The 27,089-nt window shown below is 50.9% G+C and overlaps 1 protein-coding gene across 1 annotated transcript; it reads left to right on the top strand.

Moving 5' to 3' along the window:
• The first annotated feature begins 607 nt into the window (after window positions 1–607).
• WNT4 (Wnt family member 4) lies at window positions 608–27,089 on the top strand. The gene is made up of 5 exons (XM_077837139.1): window positions 608–684; window positions 20,243–20,478; window positions 25,105–25,236; window positions 26,195–26,337; window positions 26,622–27,089. The coding sequence occupies exons 1-5, from the start codon at window positions 608–610 to the stop codon at window positions 27,087–27,089; spliced, it is 1,056 nt and encodes a 351-aa protein (XP_077693265.1).

Below are 27,089 nucleotides of genomic sequence, written 5' to 3'. Positions count from 1 at the left end.
CGCCAAGAACCAAGGGGCGCTAACCCTCCTCCCAGCCTTCCCGCTGGCAGGGCTCTGGCTCTCTCACTCCTCGCAGGATGAGGACCGGGGCTCTGGCCTGAACCCCAAGAGGGGGGCTGGCCACAGCGGCGAGCTGTGGAGAGACCCGCCGAGGAGCAGGGCTGGGAGGAGGCAGAGCCGACGCGCCGGCCCAGGTCGCCCCGTCCGGCTGGCTGCGCCGCCCGCAGCACTTCTCCGGAGCCGTCCCTGTCCCGCCCTGGGGGTGTCCCCGGCCTGCGGACCCGCCCAGGTAGCCGCATCCTGGGGCCGCCCCCGCTCCTCCTCCCGCCCCCGGCCCGCCCCCCGCTCGCTCTCCCCGCGGCTCCATCCTGGGATCGGCCGGCCGAGCTGACAGTCTGGCTCAGCGGTAGCCGCGGGCGCATCAGCCGGGCAGCGCCCCAGCTCTGCACCGCACCTGCCCTGCCAGCTCCTGGGCGCCGAGGATCGGCTGCCCGGCGGGGCGCCCTGCCGCCCGGAGCAGGGGGTCGTCCCGCCGCCGCCGCCGCCAGGGCTCCTGGCTCGGGCAGGGCAGCTGCCCCGCCGGCTCCCTGCCCGGCTGCCCTCCAGGATGAGCCCGCAGTACTCCCTGCGCTCCCTGCTGCTCGTCATCCTCGCCGCCTTCTCGGCCAACGCCAGCAACTGGCTGTAAGTGCGGGGCCGGGGAGCGGGGCTGGGGGCGGACCCGCCGCGGAGCAGGTGCCTCCGGGGCCGGCGGCTCCCTGCCCGGCGCCCCCGCGCTGGGCTCTGCGGGGGCGCCGAGAGGCTCCGAGCCGGGACCCTGCCCGCCCCGGGAGCCGAGCCGGCCGCTGCGGGGCAGGGGGTGTCAGTGCGGGCGGCACTTGCTCCGAGCCCTGCGGAGCCGAGTCCGCCTGGGAGCTCGCTGCCTTCAAGGTGCGGCGCCGGAGCCTGCCTGGCCCCACGCTTGGGGGGCGGGGAGTCCCTCTAGCCCTTTTGTTCCCTCCCTAGGGCTGGGATCTCCCCTGCGCCAAGCCGGCCGCCCCTCGTCTTCCCCACGGAGAAAATCCGAGGGGGCAACCGACTAACCCGCCGGGAGCGGGGCTGGCCGGGCTCGAGAAGTGACCCCCAGTGGCTGCGCACGGTGCTTCCTTTCTCGTGCTCCAGGCTCAGCAGCGAGGCGCTAGCTCGGCAGCGGGGCTCTACCTGATCAGCAGCTGCAGGCGCTGACATTGGCCGCCCGCCGCACTCAGCCCCTTTGCTTGCTTATCTGTCCCAGTCCCAGCATGACCCTTGTCTCCTGCGGCCGCCTCAGGCAGCACGACTCGCAGCCCTCCTGGGACCCCCCTTCCCTCTGAGTGTGCTGGTGTCCTAACCAGTTAGAGAGCAGTAGGGGTGTAGCCTGGTTTACATGGAGAGCAGGGGGTGCAGGACGGTTTCTCCATGTGGGGAGGAAAGAACAAATGCCCCCAATGAAGTTGCCCTATATGTCCTCCCTGCTGTTGCTCTGAGGTCATGGCCTGCTTCCTGGGTTGCGGTGTGACTAACTGGGCTGAACTCCAGCACTTGTGTGCCCACAGAGGTGAGGCAGAGCTCTTCCTCTGAAGAATTATTATTTATTATTTAGGCTAGTTATACTATAACTTTATGGAAGCAGAAGCTACATCTGCATTTGTTCTTAAGTTACTAATCTGTGTAGCACCAAGGCCCTGAGGTCAGAGCTCAGGTCAAAATGCAGCCTGGGTTTTGCTGCGGTTCTGATAAGCGAGGGAATGGCCGGGGACAGGATTTGGTGAAGTGGGGAGAGAGAAAATGGCAAAGTTACAAATCTACAGCCCAATTTAGCAGAAGTCTTTTCTCTTCCCCACCCTCAGGGCCTGTCTGCGCTGATAGACACTGGATCTCTCCTGGCCCTAGTTAGAAGAGTAGGGGTTTGCTTCCCCTCCTCCTTGCATTCTCCACCTGGCTGGCACATGCTGCCCCAAAGCTCTGGAGATCAGTGGTGCTGTGGGGCTCTCTGGGATGAGGAGCTCTAGAAATGCGAATCCTGATGGTAGGATGTGGAGGAGCCCAGTTAGATTAGGAAGACCTGCAACAAACACTGAGATAACTTGTAAGGTAAACAAGGAGGGAAACTGCCACATGTTCTAGAAAATTCCACTAGAGCTTTGCCAAGTCTGAGGGAAGTGCTCCCTGAAACAGGCCCTTTGGGGGGCTCTGCTGGGGGTGGGGTGGGGGAGGGGCAGCATCTTTCTCCAAACTTTGAATTAACTATTGATTTGACTAATTAATTTCTTCTGGTGGGTGGGGAGGCTGCTGCTCCCAGCTTTTATCAGCCTGGGAGGCTGTGATTGAATTCTAATTAGAGCCCAGTTCAAGGGTTTAACAAATCTAGTCTCTGGAGCAAAGTGACTGTTGCACTGTCGATGGCTTGGGTCACAGCAGTAGCACAAGCCACCATGGCTACATTTACCACTTGTAGCATAACAATAAAGATGAAGGGCCAGTTTGCCTTTTCCTCTGCACCTGAATCTCCCATGGGCAGGAACAGGAGTGATGAGTGTTTCAGGAAAGGAGATTAATCTCCAGAGACATTAAATTTCAGCTACCACAATGAATACCCAGTCAGCCACAGCACGTCTATGCCCCCCATTCCACTCTGTAGTCCACAGGGGCCAATGCTTTATCCCTTGTTTAAGCCAGTGGTGGCTGAGTGGTGTTTAGAGGATGCTGCTCAGCCCAAGGAGACCAAGGTGCTGACCAGTCTGTGCCTGGAGTGGCCACTGTCATCCTTCAAATGGATGGAAGAGAAGGGTGCTATAAAGGAGCCTGTTTGGGTCACACGGGATAAATTGTCCCATGCTCTATTACTGAGCTCCCCCTATTTTCCCTTGTCAGATGGAAAGAGTTTTGTGGCATGGGTCTCTTGCAAATGCTGGGTGGATTAGAGCAGACCACAAGGCGGCACTGCCTCACGTTTGGTGAAGACATGTCATGGATCTCTGGTGGTGGTTTCTGCAGTGGACAGGACTGAAAGGGGAAGTACTGGCTGAGGATAGTGGCCCTACCAGGAACTTTGCAGAGGTGCTGGCACAGATGCTTGCCAGGCTAGCTTTTGGGAAAAGGGGAAAATTCTGTAGGTGGAATCATCTTAATATTTGGGGATTTTTACAGGGACTCTGAGCTCTCCAGCACTTCCAGGCTTCTCCCTGCACTCTGTTTTGATGCAGTACCAACAGAAACTGCTGAGCTAGGTTTCCCACACCCACCCAGCCATTTGGCCCATACACACAAGGTTACCAAAAATTGAAGGAGCCAGGGAATGTGTGGCTGTTTATCTGCCAGTGGGTGGGATTTGTGTGTAAGAGGAAGGTTGTCATTGTGTTGTAAAAGTAGATGTGTGTAAGAGGACAGCAGCGTGGAGATGCAGTGGTGGGAGTGGAGGCTGCTTTCCCCAGGGCTTTCTTCTGGACAAAGAGGGTTTGGCTCACAGGAATAGCGGGCAGGAGAAGTTGTGTTGTAACCAATGAAAATGGCCTTCAGCGAAACCACCCAGGGGAGTAAGACTCCCCCCCTCCACCCCCATAAGGGTTGGCTGTACTGAGAGGGATTTCTACTGGCTGGGTGGGATTATGCATTAACTTGTGTATTTGTATTACAGCAAGGCTGAGAAATGCCTTATTATGATATGTAGTCCTGGTACCTAGGTCTCTATACACTGCGTGACTGGAGCTGAGCGTATTGCAGCCCACTTGGTTCATGTTTGAGAAAACCGAGCATAGGCGGCTTTAGCTGCCAGCGACTGGGGGCTTGTGTGCAACAGCTTGTACTTTCTAGGTTATAGTGGATCTTTCTAAGAGGATGGACATGTGGGGATGAAGCTCTGTGGGAGTGGAGGGCTCATTCCAAGCACTTACTTCCAGGCACCAATTCCTGCCAACAGTGTGGAGGGAAAGCAGAGATTCATTTCACTGCTTTTGGAAGAAAAGAATGGAGTCTGGCATAACAAATGTAGCTAGTCCAATAAAAAGACAATCTACAACTTGGTGTTTTTATTCTTTGCCTATTGGACTCAGGCAAGGCCCACTCTTGACATCAAAAGAAAGGGCTGCCCTCAGGCAGTAAACAGGGAAAGAAGGACCTGGGAGCTATCAGATAGTCTGAGAATGAGTATACCCTGCATGTTTCCTACATACCATGTGTATTCTGTGCAGAGCTCTGTAGTGCTCTGCTTTATCGTAGGGTTGTGTCTTGCTTTACGCCTGTGTATACTACATATATGTGTATGTACAGCACACATGGCCCATGTCCATTGCATTCAGCCTGGGCAGGCAGTGTGTGGCTCTTTTGGGTATGTGTGTTACCTTTATGCCCAGATGTGTAGTGTTTGTGTGCATGTTTCTTCAGGCTTGTGTGTATGTTCCGTGGCACAGCTCTGTAGAGAGTTTGATTTTTCCAGAAACCTGCTGGATTAGTGATTAAGCTCAGTGAGCATTTCACAAGACAAGAGTTTTTTTTCTAAAGCTTCTTTTAACCTGTTGGAACTCGCATTCCCCAAACGCTTCAGAGACAGACAGCTTGTAACAGTTGAATTGGACATTTTCACAAACTCCTTGCTTTGCATGGAAGAGCTCTAAGGAGGTAGCTGCGGAAAGGCTGTTTAGATTGGTTTGTGTGCCAGTGTTTATGCGTTTTATAATCTGTAAAGGAGAAGCATCTTGGGATCTTCTGGAATGGCTGACCTGTAGTCCCTCAGAGGGATCATTCTGCTACAGAGGCTTTCAGAGTTGGAAGGGAGCTTGAAAAATCTGATCGTTGAACAAACCAAGATATCTGGCTAGAAAGTAAACCTCAGGCATATTTTGTCAGTCTCTGGATTTTGGGAGTTGCTGCTGGGTTTGCTGCATGTCCTGGAAATCTCTGTCCTTAAGCCATTTCCAGATTTGGAACTAGAAACTTTCTCCTTTTTGATAACACCTGTAGCCTTGCTTTTCCTCCGACAGTTCCAGGCTCAGTAGAAGCCTCATACTAAACCACTATACTGAAGTGAAAGGTCAGTTCCCAGTAGATCTGAGCCCCAGAGTGAGGGTATGTGCCAGGGGAAGAAAACATCTCCTTTTGGCCTCTGCGTGCCTCTCACAGTTGGCCAAACATTATCTCCAGGAGTGCTTAATTTGTGCAAGGGATGAGCCCTGGCACCTCACGGCTTGGCAGTTCATAGCCCCGGCACCTCTAGGCTTCCTGCATCAGTTAATGAAAGTAAAAAAGGTTGCTTGAGCCCTGGCACCTCTTTCATTACAAATTAAGCTCTGATCTCCAGAAGAGCGCAGAAGCTTGTTGCATGCATAGGCATTTCACTCCTGGATAGTCCATGGCTTGTGTTACTTTCCAACACATTGCATTGCAAGTGTTACTGTGACTGGCGTATAGGACTGAATTAAATTTTTGATTCATTGTGGTTTTGCGCTAAAATATTCCAAACCCTGCACCCTGTGCATGCACTCCAAAACATGGCTTGTACGTGCCAGGGCATTTTCTAGGTGGTGCAAATGGGATGCATGTGGCATTTTTCCAAATGGGCGCTGACCCAAGCACTCAGCAGTGTACTAGCTGAGCACCTCTCCGAAGTGGGAGAGGATGGTCAGAGTTCTGACTCTATGTGCGCGAATGAAATCATCACAGAACAACTTTGTTGGCAAGTTCCAATCTAACTGGGTAACCATAGCCAGTAAACTAACAGGCACTACAAAGCCTGGTTTCTCCTAACTCGGTATTTGACGCTATTGGCTTTTAAGATGTGACTGGTTGTTTGGATTATTAGGACGACTTTCTTGAAGCTCTAGAAAAAAGATCCCTTGTGTGTGGAGAATCCTGGGCATCCACTCATCGTGAAACCATTAGCGACTGCCTTCATTTTCATGCCGTTATCTGGCTAAAACTGTGTTGGTCTCTGGGAGCTTTGCAGGAGGCTCTCCATGTGAGGTAAATATTCTGAGATGCGGTTAAGCTGCTGTATAGCAGGGTGTGCCGCCAGCAGCTCTTTAGCCCCTGTAAATAGGGGGTAGAGATGTGGCAGTAACATTTCCCTCTGGGCTGAGATTTGGCTTAAAGTGCCAGGAGCACAGTTGTTGGGGTTTTTTGTTTGTTTTGAGGGGGAGGAAGTGGGGAGGTGTTTAAACTTTAAGAAAGTGGATTTGACTGTTCAATGAATACCTAAAAATCTGTGACTTACAAAGTGAGGCTGGCTGGAAAGCTGGTCTCTGTGGTCTCATTCTGTTTGCGTTATAGGGCCAGAGAGGAAGGAATAATGCTTAGCATTTCTACAGCCCCTTTCATCCGGAGATCTCCCAGTGCTTTGCAAACACAGGACGTGATTCTCCTGTGCCTGGCTCCTCATCTCATGGACACCTTTGTAAAGTTGGTGTTGTGAGTGCAGAATTCTAATTTGGTAGCGCTTACTCTGATGGTGCTGGTGCAAATGGCTATCCATGGTGCAGGGTGATGGGGAACTGGGCCCTGTGTTGATAATTCTCTGTCTGGTTGGCTCTGCTTTTACAACTACCTTGATGTGGATGACTGAGTACTCTTCAGCTAGCAATTTCCCAGCTTTCTTCATAGCAGCAAGAGGCCCTGATTCTCAGGTCTGGCTAAAATCCACTCATGGATTTTACCTTTACATCATCCTTGTGGCTCTAGATTTTCAGCCCAGCTGTGGCCTGGTCCAGTCCCTGGTATAGAGCAGCCCTAAGGTGTACTAACTGATGTCTGGCTGCCGAGAGCCCCAAGATGCTGGCTGATCTGCGCAAGTGGGAGTGTCTGGAACATAGAGGCATTCTTGCCATATCCCCTTTCCCCTGGCCACTCTCCCTGTTCCAGACCTTACATAGTGGACGCTCCCAGGTAGCCAGCCTATGGCAGCACAAAACAGACAGACCAACACTGCAAGTTAGACCCACAGTTTCTTTGCATACTGAACATCTTGTGAGCACTGTCCTGGAGGCAGAATGAATGGCTGACTAGGAGTATTCCGGGAGAGGAGAGATTTGAGGACCCAGATTTGGGAACAAATTTGGTGAGTGGGGTGGGGCAGCACCCTTGTGCTGCCCCAGGGTTCCTTTGGAGACCCACCATCAATGCTTTGTCACTTCATATTTTGCCCTCTAATCCTGAGGGAGGCATTGCAGCAAGCTCTCCCCAGAGTCTTATGCAGGTGGGGACACCCTTCCATGGAGGGCAAGAGGAGGAAGAGCTAAAAGCTACAACTTATTCTGTAGGACATTTATATTTCAAAATAGATTAAAAAATCTTGCAACAGTTTATGACAAGCCCAGCCAGCTTTAGTTCCCCCCTCACCCCCCCCCCCCCCAAAAAAAAACAACAAGCGAGTGGCTTAAAGGTTTGTATCTTGGTGGCAGAAAAAACATTTTGAAATCTCCCAGACTTTGGAATTAGCTGGGATGGGCAAGGCCCTGATCTCGGGCTCCTTTTAAAAGCTAGTAATGCCATCAATAATCAGGTCCTAGCTGGCCGGGAATCTCCAGGACTAAGTTTGTCAGGACACAGGAGGTAAATTGATCAGTAATATTCAGATAGCTAGTGATGGTGAGCATTCTTATTTGGGGCTTTTTGAGCAGGTGGTCCCTGGTGGCTAGTGGCATGCCGGAACCACCCTGAAGCTGGGTGTGAAGGAGGGTATCTGAGAAATGAAACTGGAATAGAAAGTGCTGCCTCCCAGGCTGAGAAGGGGAAGGTTCCTGTGAGCTCCAAGGCCAAAACAATGGTAAGGAAAATGGACTTCTGTCTGCCTCGTTCCTGGAACTGCCTGTGATGCTGGTTTCTGAGCCTATAATGGACCCTGCAGTTATCTGAGCCTGCGATGGACTATTACAGTTGCTGCTATTCGTGTCACTCAGCTATAGGAGTGTCACGTGTGCTGGAACAATTTTTATAGTGCGGGTGCTGGAAGCCATTGAACCAAACTGTAAACCCTGTATATGAAGGATTCAAGCCAGGGAGTGATGCAGGGCCCCTCCCTCTCCCTCCCCCCCCCCCCCCCCCCAATTCCTGCATCTCTGGTTCATTGTCATCCCCTTCACTAACTTGTCTTGGATGGCATACGTGGAAGCAGTCTATTGACTTTCTTAAAAGTGATAAAAGTGCCAGACAAACTCAAGAATCTGTTTCTGGCATGTTTTCGTATGTTTTCACCAAGGCAGGTTCACTGACTTTCATGGTATTTTGTGGATATTTTTAAGCCTTGGATCCTGGAGTCATGTGAATTCAAGAGAATCTCAGCTTTCACTTAAAAAGTTTCTAGTCCTCTTGGTTTCAGAGAGAAGCTTGAAAACATGACTCAAGTGGTCCCTAAAGACTCAATCCAGAAGGCAAATAAAGCCCCCCAAATATGCTAGTTTTTATAAAAATCTGATGACCCAGGGGGCCCTGACTCAGGATTTTTAGACACTCGGGTTGGCAATATTTACGGCTGTAAGAAAATTGTGGGCAGTGGTTTTGTGGTGGCAATTGCAACTTTTAGCAGACACAGCAACTTCTTAGAGTTGCTGCAGATTTCAGAACGGCTAGCACTTGGATGCTGCAGCCAGCAGAGGAGCAGTTCCTCTTCACGTGTTGAGGAAGACACAATGAAGAGTTAATATTGTGAGTTTTTGCATTTATATTCAGTTAAGCCAGTTCATGAACTCTTGTAAGTTCTGTGCAAGTTAGTGCTGCCCCTGGGGTCTTGTCGGCCTGCCAGTGTGCACATTGGGGTAATGGCATTGTAAAGTTGGACTCTCTTGCAATGTTTCCTGATTTGAAGGTTGAGCAACAAGATCGAGTCAGTGCCAATGGCACTTTTCTCCTTTAGAATAATAGCAATTGGACCATATTCAGCACTGCATGACAAGCTTGTGACAGTGACAGCATTTCTCAGACTCTGTGACTGTTGTGGCAAAGAAACCTTGGCACAGAGCAGTGTGTGTGGCAGGAAACGTCTGTGTGCCAGCATGCAGCAATAGGTTTGCAAGGTGTGCAGCATGCAGCCGTGCAGGTGTGCCATAGCACAGAGCGGTGTTTCCCAGAGTTGTGCCTCCCGCAGTGGGTCTGGGGAAGGTTCTAGGTGGGTCGTGGGCCTGCACGAGGGTGAGTTTGTCCTGCACTCACCCTACAGCAGTGGCTCCTATCCCATGGGGCTGGGCCTGGCTCCCTGCTCCAGGCGTTGTGACAGGTTTGGTCTGGCTGATCCCCTGTTGTGATGGGGAGTGGGACGGTTAGCAAGGCCAAACTTGAGGAGTGGTGCTGTGACTGGCATGCGAGGGCAGGTGACGAGTGTGAAGCCTAGTGTGGCAGAAGCTTGTAATCGTGTGGAAATGTCACACTGAGAGCCTGACTTGGTCACTTTTAACTAGAGGTGGAAATTGGGAGCTGAAAAGCAAAGCCAAGAGAAGAACAAATGCGTGGCCGATGTGACAGGAAGATCAAGATATAGACACATCCTGGTCTAATGCCCAAAACAGAATTATTCAAAGAATCAATTCAGGGACAACGCTTTCCATTAAAAAACAGTTACAGAAAACAGTGTCTGACTAGCGGGAGATGGCAAAGGGCCTCTCTAGGTAGGACGCATAGTGAGATGTTGCCACAGAGCCATGAATGACAAATGGCCATGGGTGAAAGCTCCCAGACTTAGGCAGGTGTTTGATGTATTGGATCCAGCTCCGACAGATCCCTGGGTTTTGTACTCCCAGCTCTGGCCGCACACGCAGCTGATTGTGCTAATCAGGGGTTGCTGAATTGTGTTAGTGCATGACGTGGTGTGTCTGTGCAGCAGCACAGAGGTATTGCAGCATGCCCCGTATTGTGCAATGTACTTACTGCTACAGCACTGCAGAGTTTGTGAGTGGGCTGACGGACGCTGGCGGTGTGCGGCATCACTGGCTGGGCAGTGACAGTAGTGCAGTGTGTGGCAGTGCAGAAGCACATGAATGTCCTAAGGAGTGAGCACAATACAAATGTGACTCTTCAGCTGTTCACAAGGACTTTCTCCTCTGCCCTCTCTCCACTGTCCGCTCAAGGCCTATCAGGAAACCACAGGAAGTGGATTCCCTTCTCCATGTCCTGTAATTCACTCCTGAAAGAGTCATGGGGGGTGGGGGATTGCTCCAGCCCCTTCTCCCTGGGTGGGAATGAGAGAATCCTCAAATTGCCCCTCTTCCTTCCAGGTGCATCCAGTCAGGACCTTTCTCTCCTGGCAGCAATGCTGTGAGGTCCTTTCCCCTTCCTGGGGAGCCTCCCCTTTCTCCCAGGAAACCGCTCTGCTTGTGGCAGGTCCTGGGGAAGAGGGGTAAACCCCTGTGTCCTAGAAGAACTGGATGCCAATGTGGGGAGATATCTCTGTCTGTGGAGGAGAGAGCTCCTTCTGCTCTGTGCAGATGCTGGGGTGGGAGCTAAGGTTAACTTCCCCCCTTGCCAGCTCCGACAGCCTCTGGGGCTGCTCCAGTCACGCTCCTTTGATTCTAGAGGCCAAAGTCTCGGTCTCTCCCCTGCATTCCATGAGGCATCATCCCTGAGGCACAAACACCTCCCTGCTCCCCAGTGCTGCTGCTGCTTCTCCCCACAGCGACCATCTGCTACCTAGCCCTCAGGCTCCAGCGTCCCGTCCGACTCGTCTCAGTTACAGCAAGAGCTTAAAGAAGCTCCATCTATCGAGTTTAGCCAAGAGAAGGGTCAGAGGTGACCTGAGCAAGCTGTAGGTACATTGGGAGAAGATTTCTGATGGCAAAAGCCTCTTGAATCTAGCAAACAAAGGCAGAACAAGAACCAGTGGCTGGAAGCTGAAGCTAGATGCATTCAGACTGGCGATAGGGGCAGATCTTTAACTGGGAGGGTAATTAACCATTGGAACAGCTTAGCCGGCAATGAGGTAGAGTCTCCATCGCTTTAAGTCAAGATGGGACATCACTGTTTCAAATATCAAATTGAGCTAGAGCAGAAGTTCTGGGCTTGATGCAGGAATTGCTAAGTGAGAAATTCTCTGGCGTGCGCTATACAGGAGGCCAGACTAGATGATCATAATGGCTCCTTATGCCTTAAAAGTTGTGACTTGCCCTTTTTAAACTCACACAAATCAATGTAAGACAGACTGCTTGAAACGATCACTTTCAGAGGGCCTCAACCTTTTATAGCAGTGTAACTGTGTCTCATCATGTGCTGTAGTCCAGGAGGATGAGAGTGGTTGTGTGGATGAGATTATGTTAGGCAGAAGGGGCCATAGTCAGTGTAACACAGGCCATTGTCTAAACAGAGGGCAGCTTTTGTGCTATGGCCAGAGTGAAAACCAGCCTGGTGCAGGTTGTTGTGTGCGAGGTCACATGGGAGATTAGAAAAGGCACCTTTCTCCAGCATTTTGCAGAGTGGGGTGGATGGAAATAGGGCAGTGACTAAAGAAGGTGTCTTAGTCAAGGAGAGCAGAACAATTCAACCAAAACCAATCCTAGGCCCCATCTAATCCCAGCCAGTGCTTTCCATTGTACACTTACTAGTGTTTTGCCCAGTCTTTTAAAAAGTTCTAGCCGCCTGGTCTGCTTCCCCTGCCCTAGGCGAACTGTTCCACAGCCTAACGAAGCTCACTGTTGGGGTGTCTTTCAAACTGAGGTTTCTGTTTAATTCTAAACCAAATTATACATTCTTTATTTAACTCTTAATCGTTCCTCGATCCATCCACCCTTCTGCTAATTTCCGTGACTCTTTGGAGCGCCCTCCAGTGTGTTGTAATGTTTCTGGAAATAAGGTCTGGTGGCGCTAGAATCACAGAGATGGCCCCGTGCTCATTCACTACAATAGTCACAGAACAAGAACATCAGAGGCACCAACACACCCAGAATAGATATGTTTAAAAATCCAAATGGCTTCTTCTCTGCAAGACACTTGATATGTCTTCCCTGATCTCTGCCTTTATTGAACATCTCAATTACTCAGATTCTCAGTAGTGGGAAATGCAGAGGTTTATCTCCCCTAATTTCTGTTTTATCTGCCAACCTGAATGGCTTTCTCTGTCTTGTTCTTGCTCCTGGAAACTCTCCCCTGAAGTTGCTATTATCCTTGGGTATATTTTAAATAAAAACAAGATTAATTTTTAAAAGAGCCCTGGGGTTAGGAGGGATCTTGCAGCATTGCAGACAAAACAATTGCAGAGGAGATGAGTCGCAGACGTTTTTAAATTGTGAGATTTGGCCTAGTCTAAACACAAAGTTGTACCAATTTAACTAAGGTGTGTCTTTATACTGCCTTAGTTAAACCAGTGCAACTTTTGTGTAGAAGAGACCTTTTTGGTTTTTAAACAGGGAACTACAGTTGTGGACAAATTCCTGAGACATAAAGGCTAAAGGAAAGAAGAGTAACAGGTATACACTGCAAGCGACAGTGTCACTAAAAGAAAGCCAGCCCACTACAAATGAACCATGGGATTAATTGGTTCCTTTGCTATGTTCTAGACCCAATATGAGAAAGGAAGGAAAATACCTATCTAAAGTAGGATCTAATGCCTTCTCTGTGGTGCCTTGCTGTTTACTTATTGTGCTGAGGGACTTTGTAGAGGAATAATTCCAATGGAAACAGTCAATATGTAGGTGGGGAGAACTTTAAGGAAAGTTTGAGAGACTCTGGTTCTGATTCTGGGCCATCTTCTAGCCCTGGAAGGACTTCCAGGTGGTTACTTGGGGAAATAGTTTGAAGCAGAAGTGACTTAAAGAGTCCCTTACTTTGGGAATCAAATGATGCTTGGGTTATGCGTTTTCTTCTTCATGGTCCACAAAGGTCCAGCACCTGTACTCAGGTGGGTCAGTTTACCCAGGGGAATTTGACTTTCTGATCTTCATAGGATCTATTTGCTAATTGGATCCCTAGACACATCTTACTGAAAAGGAAATTCATAGATTCCAAGGCCAGAAGGGACAATTATGATCCCCTAGCTTGGCCTCTGTATAACACAAGCCAGAGAACTGCCCCAAAATAATTCCTAGAGCAGGTCTTTTAGAATGCGATCCAATCTTGATTTCAAAATTGTAGGTAATGGAGAATCTATGACAAACCTTAATAAATTGTGACAATGGTTAATTATTCTCACAGTTAAAAATTTACACCTTATTTCTAGTCTGAATTTGTCTAGCTTCAACTTCCAGCCATTGGATTGTATTACATTATTTGTCTGTTAGACTGAAGAACAATTATGAAATATTTGTTCCCCATATTGGGTACTTACAGACGGTAATAAAGTCATGCCTTAATCTTCTCTTTGTTAAACTCAGTAGATGGAGTTCTTTGAGTCGATCACTGTAATGCAGGTTTTCTAATCATTTAATCATTCTCATGGCTCTTCTCTGAACCCTCTCCAATTTATAAACATCCTTCTTGAATTGGGGGCACAAGAACCGGACACAGTATTCCAGCAGCAGTCTCACCAGTACCAAATCCAGAGGTAAAATAATCTCTAACTACTCAAGATTCCCCTGTTTATGCATCCCTGAATCCCACTGGCTGCAGCGTCGCACTGGGAGCTCAGGTTCAGCTAACTATCCACCATGACCCCCAAATCTTTATCCGAGTCATCCTCTGTCAGGATAGGGTCCCCCATCCTGTAAGTATGGCCTGCATTCTTTGTTCCTAGATGTATACATTTACATTTTGCGTATTACAATGCATATTGTTCGCTTGCACCTAGTTTACCAAATGGCCCAGATCATTCTGAATCAGTGACCTGGCATCTTCATTATTTACCAGTTCCCCAGTTTTTGTGTCATCTGCAAACTTTATCATTGACAGTTTTATGTTTTCTTAAGACATTGATACAAATATGAAATAGCATAGGGCCAAGAACTGATCCCTGTGGGACCCCACTGGAAACACACCCACTCAGTGACAATTCTACATATACAATTATATACTGAGACCTGTCAGTTATCCAGTTTTTATTCCATTTAATGTGTGATATCTTAATTTCATATTCTATTTTTTTTTTTAAATCAAAATGTCGTGAAGTGTAAGTATATTACATCACCTTTATCAATCAAACTTGTAATCTCATCAAAAAAAGAGATTGCTAGTTTGGCAGGTTCTATTAATTACATTACCCTCCTTTAATTCTTTATTAGTCAAGTCCCATATCAGCCACTCCACTCTCTTGTCTGGGACCAATGTCAGGCCGACAGGCCTATAACTACCCAGGTCCTTCCATCTCGACTGAGTTTTAGTTGTGGGTTTGCTGTCTGGCATTGCCCAGTGGGACTGGCCTTGTACGTAGAGGGGTTCTCTGAAGACTTCAGTAGTTTGCCTCAATTTGTCACATGTTGAAGGGATGAGGCAGCCATTGGTCAGCGTGCTGGCTCTTGCCCTCTGAAAATATGCTTCTCGTTCCTGGCCCAGCAGTCTCCAGTACAATTGCATGCCAGGTTTAGGAGCCCAGGGTCTTGAAACTAACCCTATAGACTTGAGAATTGGCAGGCCAATGCAACTGAAGTTGAGCTGGAAGACGGCAGGAGAAGGTACAATGGTCTACAGCAAAGGAAGGGAAATTCTGTGGTGTTTTGCAGACAGCTATTGGCAGTAAAAGCAATTGTGTGGTGGAACAGACTGCAAGGCAGGCTGTCTAGTCATGAGCACTGCAGCAGAGCATGTTAGATATGGTACTGGTGGGAATGAGGGGTGGAAAGTGGTCCTACAGAATGCAGGCATTGGAGTAATTTGCTCCTGCAGCCTTAGCTTGTGCATGTGCAAAAGAGAAACGACTGTCTAATGCCAAAATAAAAAATGCTACAACAGTGTCCCTTTTAAGGGCCAGATGGAATGGTGGAGCCCAAAGTTTCCATGGTCACAGTGAGGAGAAGCTGGTGAGATGATTATGCCTCAGCCCAGGGCCTAAGGCAGCTTGGTCCCCACCTCAAAATGGTTTAGAAATGCTCCGTAGCCTCCACTGGGACGAGGGCTGATGCGCCACAAAATGTAGGCATGAAACCTGGAGCTCTGTGACCATGGGAATGTGTGGTGGGAACAGCCCCGGAGATGGCGGATGGGGGACTGCCCTCTTCTCCTAGAGACAGGGAGGAAGAGGGGATATTTACCTGCTTCCCCTCCTAACCTGTGCCTGCCAAGGATCAGGAGGAGAGCAATGTGAGATGCACCTATTTTTCTTCTTCCACCTCAGGGGAGAGAGGAGCCTGTGCCAGGGCCAACATCTCTCATTCAGCTTTGTCTATATGGAGCCACAGAAGTTTCCCGATGCTTGTGGGTGCTGACTGCACCCGTGCCTGACGCATGCCATGCTTTGCTGGCCATGTAACTTCTCCTCCCACTGACTGTGGTAATCGCCCATCAGCAGTCACCGGTCTCTGCAGTTCCTCTCTAGTAGGGCGATGCAAAATGGCCCTTTGGCCTCGCTGCCGGCCTCCAGAAAGCAGCACTCAGCCTGCTCCCAACTCTCGTCTCGCCGCTCCCCGATCCGTGGCTGGCCAGGCAGCTGAAGCCTGGCTTTTTCTGTAATGGCAATACCCAGAATGCTTTGTATGCAAAAGACAGGACAGGAGTGGAGTGGGATGGAATACAAGGAGACCACCCCCGGATGCTAAAAGGCAGAGTAGGGCTGCTCTCCGGTACCTGAGCACAGAGGGAGAAGGGGAGTGAGAGCTGGAGGGTATCCCTGAATTTACGTTGGAGAGGGAGGCTGGAGAGCTTGTCAGGCTGGAGTCAAAGCAGGGGAGGCTAGAAAGATCAGAGCGGCCTGCAGAGATGGACATGAGCTGAGTAGGCAAAGGCATCCCCAGTTCAACCAACTTAGCTTGCATAACCCACCCCATCTCGTGGCTGTGATGCGATGGCAACTTTCCTGGTGCCCCAGAACATTACTCTGTCATGACCCCCCAGATCCCAGCCCTGACAGGAAACAAGTGTTTCCGGAAACTTCTTACTGAAATGTATGTGTTTGGTTTAGTTCTCAAGAGGGGAGGCTGTTTCCCCTGGGAAGAGGCCCCTAAGCTATCTGGAAAAGTGACTGGGCTGTACACATCCACAACTGAAGCCATGGTTACTTGCCATAGGCCCACGTAACTTGTGGCTGCTGGGGTTGTGCGGTGTGATTCAGGACACCGGTTTGAAGTTATAGAAAGAAGTGCTCTGTTGTCTCCTGTCGGCAGACCTTCTCCTTGGCTTCCAAGAGGCCCCCTAGTGGACTGTCTGTGGTAGTAGCTCAAAGCACCACATTTCACGACTCCCCTCCTTCCAAAAAGAGCAAGATGTTTTTGTCATGTTTATCTCTTCAGTTTCTCTGGCTGGTTTCTTGGGGACTGTCTTGCACTTTGGCAAGGATTTTTTGTTGCATCAATGACCTGGCTGGACTCCTTCAGCAACAGATCTGGTGCTATAGCAAGGTCTCCTGAAAGAGCTATGGGAGGAGATGCGTTTGGAAACCAGGTTCTGTGTAACAGTAGGTGAGGCCACCCTTAATAGATCAGGCCCATGTTACGTTGGCAGTCTGTGCTGTCACCAGCAGCGGGGGTGCATGCTTGTGTCTGTGTGCTGTGCATGGAGCAGTGCTGAACAGCATTGTGGGGTGGGTGCATAGACATGGTGAGTGGGGATGGAGGCATGTGGCTAGCCCCCATGGGTGAGCGTTCTGGATAGCTTCACCCAGCCTGTGTGTCTTGTGTATCAAGTTAACAGCTCCTCTCTCAGTGATGGATGCAGTTCTCTGAAACATCTTTTGTCTTCGTTTTATCTTCTTAAACAGTAATAAGTATTTGTTTGGGAAGCGTCTTATCTGGAGCATCTGCTTGGAAAGGTTTGAAAGAGCCCTGTCACGCTTCTCTTCCTACGCTGCTTTGAATTTCTGACTCCCCATCGCCTGGAGAATTCTGCCAAGCTAGAAAGAACATTGGGTCTCTGAAGTAATTTTCTCCTCTCCCATTTGCCAAATAGAGTTTCCCCATATTCTGAACAGAGCTGACGCTAACATGGCTGCCTCCAGCAGCTGCTTCACCTGTGGCATCACTTCCTCTTGCCAGCTTGTTTGTGTTCAGACTAGTTGCGGAATCATCAGTGATGCTGGCTGCACAGCTGTGGGAAGTGTTAATTAGGGGGGTTTCTCTGAGCACTAGGAGGTGCCCCAAATACTGCATTTGTGGGCATGGTCCAAGAACAGGGAAAAGGAGAACATTCTCCGGAGTGGGTTAGGAGCCAGGAGTTCTGTACCTCACTCTGTGGCCCTGGTCTGTACTTTTTGTGGCACTCCCCAAGGAGATAGCAAATACTCTTTCAGAGAGGAGAAAGCCAAGGCACAGACATACTGCATGGAGTTGGTGCTGCAGTTAGAACCCAATTTTCCTAACTCCTACTTCCATGACTAATCCACCAATCTGCAAGGTCATTGTGCAAGTCTCTTAACTCTTCTGTGCCTTTACGTCCATATCTGTAAAACAGGGATAATAGTTACTGAACTCAGGGGAAGGTGGGGGTTTCAAGGTAGGTTAATGTCTCTTCAGAAGCAAAGTAGTGATGTATTATCTGCCCCTGGCATCTTGGAGGAGTAGAGAGCAGCACTGCATGGGAACAGCAGACATCCTTCCCAGTATCCTAGCCTGCCACAGATATCTGAGGACCCTGGCTTGATGGAAGGAGGTGAGGCTCTGAGAGAAAGATGTCAAAGTTAGTCTCTAAGGTGCCACAAGTCCTCGTTTTCTTTAAGCCAATAATATACATTAAGGAGTCACTGAGCTGCTTTTACATAAGCAAGTAATTGTCTTAAAAGAATGTAAATTCTTGGACAAATAGATTTAACTGGGGTTAAGGTTGTAAAAGAGTTTCATTCTGAAAATATGGCAGCAAGACACTCCATGTTTGTCTGTGTCTCATTAGCTCCCTATCAAATGTGCTCAATTTACAAGTGAAAATTGCATGCTTTTTCTGACTGCCAGCACTCCCCTGAGACCTGAGAGTCAAGCTGGGTTCTCTGTCTTGCACATAATTAGTAATAGGGATTCCACAGGCCAGATTCTGCCTTCAGTGACACCTGTGCAGCCCAGACACCAGAGGTGATTTTGTACAAGTATAACCGATTGGAATGTAGTGAACAACTCTCTTGATGCACAGGAGAGAACAGAATCCAGCTCCCTCCTGCTGAGCTGGCTCCGCAGAGCTAACACACTGAAAACGTATGTACTGCTGAAGTCAGCAGATTTGACACTTGAAACCCAAGGGGAGCAAACTGTGCAATAAGGAATCACTCCTGTGTAGTCCCCTCTCAGAACAGAGCTTCACTTTGTAAGGGAAGGATCCTTAACAGAATGTTGTAAGACGCAAATTCCTGAAAATCAGGAAATTCAAAAACAAGATTCGACTTTCAAAAACAAATTGACCTGAGGTGCTTCAAACAATCTTAACTGCCCTTGCTGCTTCATAGTGTAGCTAAATGTAACTTTGAATTTTTCTGGCTGTCAGCTATTTCAGGGGTGATTTTCTGTCTGTCTGTCCAAGCACTGAATGGTGGTAAGGATTCCCCCTGGGTTTATTGATACATATTTAGTCCTAACTCCAGTTTCAGTGAGTAACTTGTCTGGAACTCTGCCCTAAGCTGTAGGAGCTCCCTACCCCTAAAGGCAGCACACTGCCATCACCAGCACGTCAGCGGGAGCCAGCGGCTGCAGAGAGGAGAGTGCTGACATTAGCCTTGAGCTGTGTGAGGGCAGAGTTTGCCGGGGGTCCCTGGCTGAGTCTGCTCTGGGAGGCACATGGGTGCAGAGGGTCTGCAATTATCCAGGATCCGGTAGGAATAACGTACCAATGTCCCGAGCTATTCAGAAATAGTGACGGGGGGGATCAAAATGCCCAGGCAAGAGGTGGGGCTTTGGGAAGAAGGTAAAACAATGGCTCTCCAAGAGACCTAATGAACCTCCCCTCTCTGGACTGAGCTGGGGTGGGATCGCCAGCCCCTCCCTTCAAGAGCAGGTGCTCACAGTTCTCTCCTGTGCGTGGGGGAGCCCAGGAAGGGGCAGTGGGGTAACCCTCTGGAAGCCCATGCAGTCTTGTGGGGGAGTGATTCCAGTAACTGCCAGGAACCCAGGAAGTGGAGTGGGCCTGGAGAGTGGCAAGGGGATAAATCGCTGGAAGTCCAGGTAGTGGGGGGGGGGTTACACCCCCACGTGCACCTCTTCCCCAGAACGCTGTCACTAAGCCAACCCCAGGCTGGCGCAGCAGCCTCCGCATGTCCTCAGTCCCGGAGAGCAGTGTGCAAGGCAGCAGGAGAGTGCAGCCTGGGGTGCACAGGGAAGCAAAGGCAGCGTTTTTCAGGTTGGTGAGTCCTTGAGGCCATGTTTGCAAGCGGGGACCTGAAAGGTGCCGGTCACAAATGGTTTTGCCCACGACAAGCTCCTGACTCCAGCTTCCCCCCTTCAAGCCCCACAGAATTCCGAGTGGTGAAAGACCCAGCAGTCTCCCCCCACCACCCACCAGGGCTGGATCCCCACGCGAAGGTGGCTGGGGAAGCTAAAAGCAGGACTAAGAAGGGAAGTGGTTTGAGGGAGATGTTTGTCGTGAGTAGAACACAGCCAGCGCTGAGGGAGCAGTGTGGCAGCTGTAGCTGGCAGCCGAGCTGCTGCCCTGCTTGCTTTGGCTGACTTGCGAGACCTCTGGCTTTTCCTAGTAGCACTTGGATATGCTGGTACTCGGGAGACTTGACAGGGCATATTCAGAACATGCCGAGAACACCCCCTCCATGCTAGGCGGACAGAGCAGAGCTGTTGAGCAGCCTCTGCTGAGAGACGGAGTGAGTGTGGTCCATGCTGTAGCTGGGCAAGGGGCCGCACTCTCCCCCAGTGTTGCTGTCAGGGCCCTTGCTCTGTTTCGAGGCAGAAAGGCCGTTCTGCAGAACTGTCAGAGCCAGCCTGACGATGCAGAGGGACCCAGTCAGGCACTAGCCTCCAGCTCCAGTGAGGAAAGAAGGAGAGGAGAGCAGACGGTGTCTTTATCCAGGCTACTGGAAGGGGCCACGCGGGTAGAGATCTCACCAGCCCTGGAGGTTGTCAGTGCAATGGCAAGGGGTCTTCCCAGCCTCAGGACTGCAGGTGTCCGTGCCCAAGGCTGTCCCTGATTTCCCCTCCCAGGCAGCTGTATGGATATGAAAAGGCAGCATTTCCCAGGGAGAGGCTGGGACAGTTCTTTCTCCTGCCCAACAAACCTTTCTAACAGATGTTGCTGGGTGTGCTGACAGGTACCTGGCAAAGTTGTCCTCAGTGGGGAGTATTTCCGAGGAAGAGACCTGTGAGAAGCTGAAAGGGTTAATCCAGCGCCAAGTGCAGATGTGCAAGAGGAACTTGGAGGTGATGGACTCAGTGCGCCGGGGAGCCCAGCTGGCCATCGAGGAGTGCCAGTACCAATTCCGAAACCGTCGCTGGAACTGCTCCACACTGGACACCCTGCCGGTCTTTGGCAAGGTCGTGACACAAGGTGAGCGAACTGTCCAGAGGCATGTGCTCATCTGGGAAAGGGAGTGAACTTAACTGAGGCATGAGCTTCCAGGTGGGAGATAACGAGCATCGAGCTGGGGCTGTAGCAGTGTTGCAGACCGAGGCAGAGCTTTGGGGAAATGGCTGCATCTTGTAGACCCATGCAGCGTGTGCACACTAGCACTCCAGTGTGGAGTCTGGTTTATTTGGCAGCATCAGAGCTACCATGTGGTGGAGGGCAGGAGATGGCCTGATGCTATCCTTTCGCTTCAGCCATAAATGCCACCTTTCCCTGCCACGCACCTGTTTTATAGAATAGCAGTGTGTTACTCTCCCAAAAGACAGGCACATGAGTGAGAACAGCTTTGTTTTGCTGGGTGTTGGCAGCGAGCAGTTGGGGGTTGGATACGGCAAGTAGCCATCACTGGGGACTACCAAGGCATGCAGCCATGGGATTCTGGCACAGTCACTGTTTGCAGCTCCGGGACTGGCTCAGCTGGCTGCGGAGAGCCACGGGAAGCTGGCAAGGATGTAGAGAGAGTGGCAGTAATGCACGTGGTACCTCCTGGTCCTGGGACTCCCATACATGCTGTATGGGAGGGTTCGTTGGGGCTGCTTTTAAGCTTGTCCAGTTCCTTAGCTGCTGTCTGCATTTCCATGGTGGACCCAATTTCCTTGCTCATGCTGCAGAGCCCTGCTTTGTATGTACCTGGGCACAGTGGCGTAGGCTGGGCGTGGGCTCTCGGCCTGAACTCTGTGTTGCAGGGTGTTTGAGTTGGAACTAGCCCTATAAAGCTACTTGAGTAGCTCTGCAGCTTCATTTGCCTCACCAAGAAGCGTCCCCTTGCAAGGGTTCAGCAGCAGCAGCAGGATGCTTTATTTATTTGGTCTCTTCTCTGGTCAGTGAACAAGCCGTAAGCTAGGGCTGGAGCGTTTTTGTTACTCCTGAGTGAAGCAGACTGTGGGTGAGACCTTGGGATGATGCCCTCTGCTGCCCAAAATCAGTAAAACACTCCTCGCTCTCTTCAGCGTAGCATACTGCTGTGCCAGCTCTGGTTCTCCTCCTTCCAGCTACAGTGTCTCCTGTTCTTATAGAGACTCCAGCACCATTCATCTTCACGAAGTGATCTCTGGCGTGGACCACCCCCGCCTCCTACATGCTAACCGTCTGCGAGCGTTGTGCTAACTTCATGACAACGCTGTGACCAAACAGAGCGAGCCCTGTTCATGTTGTAAAGCAAGGAGGGGGGCAGGACGTAATAGCTGGGGGCAAGTGGGGCAGAGCTCGGTGTCAGGACTCCTAGTGCTCCTCAGCTCTACAAATACATCGAATAGTGTGGAGGCGCGTCAGTATTGAGATGCATTGGCAGAGCTGCAGGGTGGCCAGGACCATAAGCGCAGACTTCTATTTCCCCTGCAGGTGCTCCACCCCCGTTCCGCCCCCACTCTGCCCCTTCCCCCAAGGTCCCGCTTTCACTCCACCTCTTTCCAATCCTTTCTCCATCCCCTCACCAGGCGCCCTGCCCTTGATCCGCCCCCTCCTCCATGACCCCACCTTCGCTCCACCTCTTCCCGTCCCCTCCCTGAGGCCCCTGCCTGCTCACTTCTCTCCACCCTCCCCCAAGCCCCTCCCCAAGCTGCCAAACAGTTGTTTGGCAGCACTCCCAATTATCTGTGGCTGATGGGTGTTGAGCACCCATTCATTTTTTTTTCCATGGGTGCTCAAGCCCCAGACACCCACAGGGTCGGCGCCTCTGACCGCAGGAGGGTACAGGGCAGAGCAGATGCGCTTTGGCAGAGCTCGGGAGGAGTGGTGAGTTTTCTCCATGGCTGGCTGCATGAGGCCTGTTTCCAGAGCCGAGTTGTTCTTTCCTGAAGGCAGCACTAGTTTCTATGGCAGAGGGAGCTGCAGTGACTTCCCCCTTGTTCAGATCTCCCTCTCTCCTGGCAAACTAGTGACCAGAGGCATCTCCACTCTGACCCCCTTTCCTCTGTCTAATTGCTCTGTGGGTTAGATTAGCTCCTGGGTGTCCCGACTCCTGCTGTTCCCTCTTCTCTGAAGCTCTGGGCACTCTCTGCTCTGACATACCAGGACCTGCAGGCCCCAGCCTCCCCCAGTCCAGCCTCAGCTCCTTATTTAACTTTCCTTCCCTCAGCATGGGGGTGAAGATTTGTGCTTGTGAAGGTTCAGGACTGGAAATACCAGAAATACCAGAAACTGAAGTCGTCTCTTTTTAGGCAGCCACAGCACAAACCGACCAACATGATCCTACTATTAACCTCGATTAACTTGGAGGTGATTCAGTCCCACGCTGGCTGGGTCCTCACCAGCCACTGCCGCCCAGGCCAGATTACAGCCTTGGCCACCAGAGTCTGAGCTGCGACCACCAAAGTTGCTCCCCTTTGTCTGACCAGTCAGTTGTGAGCAAGGGCCCGAGAGGTGAAGGGCAGATCTCTGTTCACAATGGTATTCTCCAGCCGCCATTGGAGTGACCCTGGGGCCTTTTGCCCTGAGCTTCCAAGTAGCACAGCCTGGACTTTAAATGCTGATCCCTTCAGTCAGCACATGTTCTGAGACAGAAGGGCCTGTTATGTCCCAGCTGCCTTGGCTTCAGAGCATGGCAGGAGCCAGGGAATTGGGTGTTGCATGATTTAATTGGTGACCACTAAACCCACAATCCTCACACACATGCAGAGAGATGCTATCCGTGAGAGAGAGAGAGAGACACAGACCTGGGCACACCCCTTATATGCACCTTTGCAAAGCTCCCTCTTCTTTTGCAGCTTTGCTGTAGCTCTGCTTTCACACAGGCCAGTCTTTGCTGGCACAGCCAGCTGGCCAGCCGAAACCTGGCCATGTGTCCTGCATGTTTGCTTTCTCCCCCATAGAGGTTTGAAGTTCTCAAACAACTGCTTCCTCAATGTGTAGTAACCACTCTGGTAACCGTAAAAAGCAGCATGAAAGGGGCTCTGTCTCCAGCTGACGGAGGGATAGGGTTCTGAGAGTGGGGCAGGGTTCTAGAGCAGAGCAATGTGAGAAGGATTTTGTAGGTGGGTTGTGGGGATGGGGTGTGCAGGCTATTCTACTTAGAGCTGTTAAGGCAGAGGGAAGCTTCTTAGGCTCCAGGGGCAGCTCGATGTGGGATTCAGTCTGGAAGGAAATGGTTTGGGTGTGAGGGCTCTAGGTGAGGATGGAGGTTGGATTCTGGTTGAGATGCAGTCAGTGCAGGGGTGGGTGGAAGGTAGGCAGTGGTGGGCCTGATGTTCTAGGCCTGTCTGGGGGCTTGGCTAGACCTTGCAAAGCTAGAGCATCCTCAGGGTTGATCTGACTTGCCCATGGGCTTGCATATGTCATGTTAGCTGGACCATAGCAGTGCTTCAAAAAGCCCTTGGCTGGGATGATTTAGTTGGTGTTTGTCCTGCTTTGAGCAGGGATTTGGACTAGATGACCTCCTGAGATCTCTTCCAACCCTAATCTTCTATGATTCAACTCAGCTCCCAGAACTTCCTTTCCAGCATGGGCTGGAAGGGGATTTTAGCAGAGCTATTCTGGCAAGGAGCCCCACTATGGCACTTTTTCATTCTATAGGGGAAGACATCCACTGCCTGACTATTATTTATTTGTACTGTCATAGCAGCTAAGTGTCTCAATCATGGACCAAGACTCCTTGTGCTAGACACTGTATGAAGGCCCCTTTTGCACTGCTCCTTAGTTCAGTGGAGAACTGGGCCCTGGAGGTTCTGTGAGACTGTTTAGGGTGTGAGTCTGCTTGGGGCTGCTCTCGAAGGGCTGCTGGGGACAGGTTGGTGGGGTTGTTCTGTTTGATCTCCTCTGGGAGACTGGGTACAAAGGGCTGGGGAGAGTTTTCACCATTTTAATGGTATTCCTCTTCGCTTTGATTCTCACAGTCAACTTAAGCTGGTTTAATTGTTTGCTTCAACTGCCTGGGCCCCAAACAACAGGTTCCAAATTATTAGTAATAAAAATTAGTTGTAGTATGAAGTTGAATTTATTGGGACTGCATCAGGGTCTCCAGCTATAGGGTTTTCTGTGCAGGGCTTTGGCTGCAGGCATCTGTGAGCAGGAATGATCTGTGCTGGGTTGCTGTGTGAGGGGCTCTGGGGAGGTTCTCTGCCCTAGACTTGGGGTGAGAGAGGAGAGGTCTGCATACAACGGCTGGGGGGGGGGGCGGGGGACTCAGAATCCATGGCTTTCAGTGCTCTGTTCTGCATGGTGTATGTATTGGGTATGTGCAGAGATTTCTGCCCATAGGTTCAGGGTATAGGCATGCAACATATATGGCCTTGTGTGACAGGGGATCTGTAGGTAGGTTCTAGGTACAAGTATTCTGGATGGGGCATGTGATGATAGGAGGTTCTGAGTGCCAGGCTTTTGGATTGGGAGGAGCTGATTGCCAGGATCTCTGTCTGGTAGGTAGCATGCAGGGCTCCTCTGTGCCACCCAACTGCATGTGGCAGGGGAGGGTCTGGATCAGGCAGTGGCGTCAGTCTGACAGAGACATGCATGAGTGTGTGGGCATGGACACCTCTGATTGGAAGGGGAGCTGCCCTCTACTGTGCGTGTGAATTTGCAAACGATTCCCCACTGCAACTTTTGTCATTCCAGGGACACGGGAAGCAGCTTTTGTGTATGCCATCTCCTCCGCGGGGGTGGCCTTCGCAGTGACGCGAGCCTGCAGCAGTGGAGAGCTGGAGAAGTGTGGCTGTGATCGGACTGTGCATGGTGTCAGTCCACAGGGTAAGTCCTTACAGGAGTACGATATGGGCAAGTAAGAGTGGAGGTGCCAGACGGTCACTAGAGGCCTTCTCTAGGCTAAGCACAGGATTGCACAAGATCCACTGGGCCCTTGCCCGCCAGCTAGAGAAGAGAGAGGAAGAATAAGGACAAAGGAACAAAAAGGATCCCTGCCCCAATCACTCCGTGCATGTCCCTTTCGGAGGGGACGGGTGGGCAGGTCACCCATTTGTCTGGCTGTTCGGGCACACAAAGGCTCCTAGGCAGCTTCCACATTTTGAAATTCGCTCTGTCTGGGTACAGCATGGTGCCCCCTGGGAGAATCCCTACATACTGCTGAACACACTCCCAAGCCCTGCAGGTGCCTTTAGTCTGAGTGACTCCTCTGCCCTGCAGGGCAATCACAGTACATATGCTCACCGCTGTGCTAGTGTTCTGTGTGAGTCTACACGGAGTCACCACAGAGCCATCAGAGTCCAGGGACCAGTGGGACTTAGGGGAAGGTACAGCCCAGCAGGCAGCATGGCAGGCCAGCCGCACAGGAGATAAAAATCCGATATTAGCTTCATGCCGCAGGTTACGGCTTCACAGTTCGCCTCTGAGAAATATTTTTCCTTTGTTTCCAAAGAGCTCCAGCAATTTTGGGGTGTGTGTTGCTTATTTCCTTTCTCTAGAAGGTCCTAGATGGCAGAGTCCTAGTTCTGGAGCTGCTCTTTGCCATAGCAGCTCTGGCACATGAAGTCCTTTCACTAGACACTGGAGGCAGCTGTCCAGTGTGAACTCAAAGGAAACAGACCTTTGGAGGGAGAAACAGGAAGTGGCCAGCTCCTCTGTAGCTAGACTGTGGGGATTGGAGAGGGAGAGGACAGGCCAAAGAGCCAACTGATTGTCCTGTCCTCCAGCTCTGCCTCACCCTCATTTCTGCTGCAAATCACCCTTTCCAATCCCTGCTGTGCTTTAGGCTTCCAGTGGTCTGGCTGTTCTGATAACATCGCCTACGGAGTGGCCTTCTCACAGTCGTTCGTTGATGTCCGGGAGAGAAGCAAAGGCGCCTCCTCCAGCAGGGCGCTCATGAATCTCCATAATAATGAGGCTGGAAGGAAGGTAATAGCTCTTCAGAACACCAGGGCAGCTGCCAGACTTGAGCCGGTGGCCACTGCCCAAGCTCCATTCCCCTTCATCTGATAGTACTAATGGCTCCAGCACTTCATTGCTCACTGTCATGTCTCTTCACCTCAAGCAGGCACCTCCATTCACTGTTGCGCTAGGTCACACTTACATCACACTTCCTGGTCTTACTGCCATACTGCCTGGTGTGTACTAATGGGTCTCGGTGAGTGTGCCTCCTGCAGGCAGCTGATAGCTCTCTTCTTTGTGTGCTCTTTCAGGCTATCCTGAACAACATGCGGGTAGAGTGCAAATGCCATGGTGTGTCAGGCTCGTGCGAGGTGAAGACCTGTTGGAAAGCAATGCCTCCCTTCCGCAAAGTGGGCAACATGTTAAAGGAGAAATTTGATGGGGCCACAGAAGTTGAGCAGAGAAAGATCGGCTCCACCAAAGTCCTGGTGCCAAAAAACTCCCAGTTCAAACCACACACAGATGAGGACCTGGTCTACCTGGACTCCAGCCCTGACTTCTGTGACCATGACCTAAAGAATGGGGTCCTGGGGACCAGCGGCCGGCAGTGCAACAAGACTTCCAAAGCTATCGATGGCTGTGAGCTTATGTGCTGCGGGAGGGGCTTTCACACGGACGAAGTGGAGGTGGTGGAAAGGTGCAGTTGCAAGTTCCACTGGTGCTGCTTTGTCAAGTGTAAACAGTGCCACCGAGTGGCAGAAATGCACACGTGCCGGTGA

Source organism: Eretmochelys imbricata, chromosome 18 (genome assembly GCF_965152235.1).
Source record: "Eretmochelys imbricata isolate rEreImb1 chromosome 18, rEreImb1.hap1, whole genome shotgun sequence".
Lineage (NCBI taxonomy): Eukaryota > Metazoa > Chordata > Testudines > Cheloniidae > Eretmochelys > Eretmochelys imbricata.
The sequence above is the reverse complement of the archived record's forward strand: the minus strand, read 5'-3'. Positions and strand labels throughout refer to the sequence as shown.

What these genes read in the sequence shown, in the direction of transcription:
- WNT4 (XM_077837139.1), top strand. Translation starts at nt 608, where the DNA reads ATGAGCCCGCAGTACTCCCTGCGCTCCCTGCTGCTCGTCATCCTCGCC. An exon ending in GCCAACGCCAGCAACTGGCT is followed by an intron (nt 685 to 20,242) that starts GTAAGTGCGGGG and finishes GTGTGCTGACAG; the next exon opens with GTACCTGGCAAAGTTGTCCT. An exon ending in GCATGGTGTCAGTCCACAGG is followed by an intron (nt 25,237 to 26,194) that starts GTAAGTCCTTAC and finishes GCTGTGCTTTAG; the next exon opens with GCTTCCAGTGGTCTGGCTGT.